Source organism: Lipotes vexillifer, unplaced genomic scaffold (genome assembly GCF_000442215.2).
Source record: "Lipotes vexillifer unplaced genomic scaffold, Lipotes_vexillifer_v1.1 scaffold1227, whole genome shotgun sequence".
Classification (NCBI taxonomy): Eukaryota; Metazoa; Chordata; class Mammalia; order Artiodactyla; family Lipotidae; genus Lipotes; species Lipotes vexillifer.
Window position 1 is genome coordinate 708273 of NW_006790683.1, and position 5480 is coordinate 713752.

Genomic DNA, 5480 nt, shown 5'->3' on the forward strand with positions numbered 1-5480 from the left:
TCCTCTCACTGTTGCGACCTCTCCCGTTGCGGAGCACAGGCTCCGGACGTGCAGGCTCAGCGGCCATGGCTCACGGGCCCAGCCGCTCCGCAGCATGTGGGCTCCTCCCAGACCAGGGCACGAACTCGTGTCCCCTGCATTGGCAGGCGGACTCTCAACCACTGCGCCACCAGGGAAGCCCAATGATGTCAAATTTAAACACGGTTCAATTGTTATAACAGGTTTTTTTGGAAGTCTTCATTTCACTTCATTATTTATGGTTTTAAATTTCTTCTTAGGCATATCACACCTGAAAAATTTTATGTGGAAGCTTGTGATGATGGAGCAGATGATGTACTTATCATCGACCGTGTGTCCACAGAAGTTACACTCTCAGGTATTTCATGGCCAGATTTAGAAGTGTCTAGGAAGATTTTACACTTAAGTTGCAATAGTTAAATTAATGAGATCCATGTGAGTGTGTGGATATCTGAGTGTCTTCTTAGAAAATTTTAATTCTTGCTACCTCATTTGATTTTTATGCATTAATTGTATGCTTTTTCCTTTTCATGAAAAGGAGAGATGATCTTGAAAATTTTAGGTAGCATTTTATTATTCATAAGGATTTAAAAACTTTATTTGTTCCCTTATCAATACCATAACAGGATTGGTTTTGTTGATATGTTAGGTTCCTTTCTAGCTGTAAGATTTGAATTATTTGAGTGTGAGAAAGTTGTTTTAGCATTAAGTGTGTGGAATGTTAATAGCTGATTTGTTTTTGAAAATATTCATGACTATGAGGATAATTTAATAAATGAAAAATAATATATAAATCACTGGGTAAAACTTGTGTTTTAGGCAGAATGATTTTCCTAAGCTTTATCTATCTATCTTATCTATCAATCCAGTTATAATTTAGCTTTGCTTCTCTGGGGTGTGGAAAGCAACTTGTTTTTCAGTTGTGTGGAACACTGATTTCTGACTAGATTAATGTGAAGTAATTTTGGTAACGAATTAATGTATCATGTGATATCACATTTAGAATTTCATATGTTTAAAAATTTACCTCTAGATAGTGTTCTGTATTAATTTTTTTCTGAAGGGCAGTATTTGAGTAACCATAGAGTAGGCATTCGGTAAATGGTAAATATCCTTTGAACGGATTAAGTGAAGCATGAAAATATTTTGCATAGGACACTAAAGTGTAAGAAAGGTAGGACTATAAATCTCCATTTCCTTGGTTGTCTGCTTTTTCTGGTAAGCTTTTCCTTTGACCAAATAAAGTAAGAGCTGCTTTAGTTTGATAATTTGGCATTTCCTGTGACTGTTGCTTGGTGACTGCTCTCAGAATAGCTGACTGATTTTAACCACCCTTAGTGTACTTCTGAAGTTTAGTCCCACTACTTCTTTATAACATATTGATACAACCCAGTGTCTTTTTTATTTTTTTGGAGGGGGGGGGGCGGGCTGGGGGGGGTGGGCCTTGCCACGAGGATCTTAGTTCCCCGACCGGGGATCCATCCCGTGCCTCCGGCAGTGGAAGCTCGGAGTCCTAACCACTGGACCACCAGAGAATTCCCTGCCACCTAGTGTCTTATAAAAGCTTTAGTATGGATGTATTTTCAATTATTTTTTGTCCTTTCAGTGACATTTTATTTGTACGTAGAGAATGCAGACCCATTCGAGTGGACAAAGCTAAAGGTTTTGAGTAGTTTGGGTGTAAAAATGATAACCAAACAGTCATTGGTAGACACATGAAGAGATACTTTGACCTGAAGCTAGTGATGATGAGGGGCTGTCGATCACAATCTGGCAGTTTCCTTTTACCATTGGGAATACAAACCATTGCCACCGAAAGAGGAATTTTTTTTCTTCCCTGAAAAACCAACATAGTCTTAGGAATTATCATAGTGTTATTGCTATTACGCTCCAGTTAATGTAACTTACAGCTGTAGCAGTAGTACATTTATGTTTATCAGTGATCTCAGTATATTCAGAATCTTCTCTGAGCTTTAAACTGCACTGGTATTTCCATTTTTCATGGTAATTAATTATGGCATAGTATTGCTAAGTAAATTGAATTTTTGAGAGAAACAAGTGAATTTTAGACCTTATTCAGAATTAGTTTATTTAGAAAAACAGGACTGCCTTTAAGAAACAGGACTGGAGTTTACAGCAGTGTTTCAGAATGGGTCCCAGGCTGATTATTAAACTGTGACTGAAGGAAAAATTTTATAGCCACATAGGTTTGGAAAACTTTGAATTAAACAGTGGAACAGCTTTCATTTACTGTAGGCCTTCTCAGAGCCTTTAATTTCCTACTGTGCATTGTGACTCTGGGAGAAGGAGCAGGGTTAGTATGGATGTAGCAAAATAAGTTTCTTTGACTGGGAGACCCTACCTCCCCCCTTTTCGGGCATTATTCCCTAAACTAGAGTTCTACAAAATACGTTTTGTGAAACACATTGGCTTAAAGTTTAACAATTGTGAAATGAACCTTGTAATGTAAGGTAGTCTTTATTAATAACGGCATTATTGATAAAATCGCAGCTAATGATATTGCCTCCCGGGATATCTGTATCAGTTTTCTTTCAGACGTGAACAGGAGGCTTTTCCTTCCTCCTCCCCTCTTGGATCTTGGCCTCCATGTCTCACCTTCTTACTAGGGAATTAGGCGAGTCCGTTTTTGCATTCCATTTGTTGCATGTTGAGATTAAAATCTTGTTTCAACTTCCATTTACTTTCTAATTCTCTTAAAGAGGTAAAGATTTGGTTTCTGACGAGGTTGAATAAATTTGGTTGAAAATTGGCATTGGAAATAACCCTTAATTTACGTAGTGAGGTTGCTGAAGCATGTTACTTTTGGCACCATATTCTAGACAGGCAGAGACCTTTACGTGTAACATGGACATCTTTATTTTATATTCTGCCAAAGTGGAGGTCTAACACTAATGAAGGAATATTGTTTTCTTAGAACAAAGCGTGCATATTGAAGTAACCATTGAAATGAAACTACATTTCTCTTTCAGTTGGTGATCTTTTTCTAAGTGATTTTTCTTTACTTTCTTCTTTAAAGTCAAGAAAGATATTCCTCCTTCAGCTGTCACAAGACCAATATTTGGTATACTGGGCACAATTCATCTGGTGGCAGGTAAGAAAAATGAGCTAAGATGGACAAGAAGGTAATTAAATCTACGCTATTAGAGTATAAGATGGAAGGCACACTTTATATGTTGCTTTAGGCAGTAAATCTGTAGGTGTTTGTCATTAATTTCTAAAAGTAATATACCCCAAATAGCAAGTGGTTAAATTTGTAAGCCTGAGGTTCTTTTTTTTTTAATTAATTAATTAATTAATTTATTTTTGGCTGTGTTGGGTCTTCGTTGCTATGTGCGTGCTTTCTCTAGTTGGCGACGAGCGGGGGCTACTCTTCATTGTGGTGCACAGGCTTCTCATTGCGGTGGCTTCTCTTGTTGCAGAGCACGGGCTTCAGTAGTTGGGGCTCATGGGCTCCAGAGCACAGGCTCAGTAGATGTGGCACACGGGCTTAGTTGCTCCACGGCATGTGGGATCTTCCCGGATCAGGGCTCGAACCCGTATCCTCTGCATTTGGCAGGCGGATTCTTCACCACTGTGCCACCAGGGAAGTCCTGGACCAGAGTATTCTAAACCTTCAACTCCGTGGTTCTGTGTTATTAGGAAAGTGATGGTTTTTAATCTAAATTTTATTTCATTGAACTTTTGAAAAGTTCCTATTGTATCAGGCACTGTGCTGGATGTTATTTATAAAAGATGCAAGTCCCTTTTGTCCTGTAGCTTACAGTTGAGTGAGAGAGGCATTTAAATCGTAAATTACTGCAGAACAGTGTGACAAGTTCTAGGACAGAGATGTACATAGGAAAACTTTCAGGGAGGGCACTTGTGGTTAGAGCCTTGAACAGATGTGAAGAATTAATCTAGTGGTAAAGGCTTACCCTGGTTTGTTTGTGGGAGGAGGAGGTGGCCAGGATCAGAGTTGGTGTATTAATGCATGGTGCTGGGATCACTTCTTGATTCCTGACCACTCATCTTTGGAATGTTGCAGTAACCAGTTAGTTATACTGCCCCAGCACATTTCTCTACCATTTAGAATGACATGAAGGACATGGGAGGTGTAGATATCTGCAGTGGCCAGATATGACCTATGATGCTTTAAGCTACACGTCGGGAAATGCATTAGCAGAGGCCCGTATGCTTTGGGGATGACAGGAGAGTGAGAGAGAAGTGTTTTCTGTCTCTACTTTCCGTCTGCTAGGATCACTGCTCTGGTTACCAAAAGCTTTTATCTTTCTGAGAAAATAATTGATCTTTCAGTAAAAATTTGTCTAAATAGTATGCTGGTCTTTCTATTCATAAATTATAAGATTGCTTTTCAAAAAGTATGGGTCCTTTATCTATTTAGCACAGCTCTCGCCTTTATTTATTTTTATTTATTTGGGCTGCGCCACAAGGCTTGCAGGACCTTAGTTCCCTGACCCGAAATCAAACTTGCACCCTCGGCAGTGAAAGCGCGGAGTCCTAACCATTGGACTGCCAGGGAATTCCTGTAACTCTCGCCTTTAAAGAATAAGGACTGCTATTTCTGGCTTTACAGTTGCTTTATTTCTATTTATGTGTACTTGGCTTTGCTTTTTTGCAGGTAATTATCTAATTGTCATTACCAAGAAGAAAAAAATAGGTGAATTTTTCAGTCATGTAATCTGGAAAGCAGTAGATTTTGATGTCCTTTCTTATAAGAAGACAATGTTGCACTTAACTGATATTCAGGTAAGAACTGGAAGCACTTACTAATTGCAAAATCCAAAGAAGTCCCGTTGGGGTGGGTGGGGAAGGGAGGTGGAACACAAAGAATGGATTTCTTTTTTTTTTTTTTTTTTTTTGCGGTACGCGGGCCTCTCACTGTTGTGGCCTCTCCCGTTGCGGAGCACAGGCTCCGGATGCGCAGGCTCAGCGGCCATGGCTCACGGGCCCAGCCGCTCCGCGACATGTGGGATCTTCCCAGACTGGGGCACGAACCCGTGTCCCCTACATCGGCAGGCGGACTCTCAAGCACTGCGCCACCAGGGAAGCCCTGATGGATTTCTTTTAAACCTAATCATTTAAACAATGTATAGAGAGCATGGTCACCCTACATACCTAGCCCTAAAATGTATTTTTTTTAAAACTGTTCATATATTTTATTGCACTTGGGTTTTTTTTTAACTGACTCAATTCTTAGATGTGAAATTTCATACGAGAGAAAAGGACAGACTGAAAATGCACATGTAGTCAACACGTAGATTTAACTTCATATCCTTTTTGTGAAGAAATAAAATATTAAATATCTTTCCACCATTGTAAAGCAGTTTTACTCCAATAAAGTTGTTAAAAGAAATGAAATAAAAGGAATGTTCCTGTATATTACTAAAAAAAAAAAATTATCTTTGAAGTTCCACTCATCCCGTTTCATTCCCTCTTTCCCT

The 5480-nt window shown here is 39.2% G+C and overlaps 1 protein-coding gene across 2 annotated transcripts in view; it reads left to right on the forward strand.

The window, feature by feature from the left end:
- SACM1L (SAC1 like phosphatidylinositide phosphatase) overlaps window positions 1–5480 on the forward strand; it is a 58685-nt gene that overhangs the window by 17284 nt on the left and 35921 nt on the right. Inside the window, exons 2-4 of one of the 2 annotated variants that reach the window (XM_007463900.1) lie at window positions 279–376; window positions 3056–3130; window positions 4658–4785. In XM_007463900.1, the coding sequence (XP_007463962.1) occupies window positions 279–376; window positions 3056–3130; window positions 4658–4785 (301 nt within the window). The remainder of the gene's footprint in view (window positions 1–278; window positions 377–3055; window positions 3131–4657; window positions 4786–5480) is intronic. The other variant, XM_007463901.1, reaches the window with a different exon arrangement.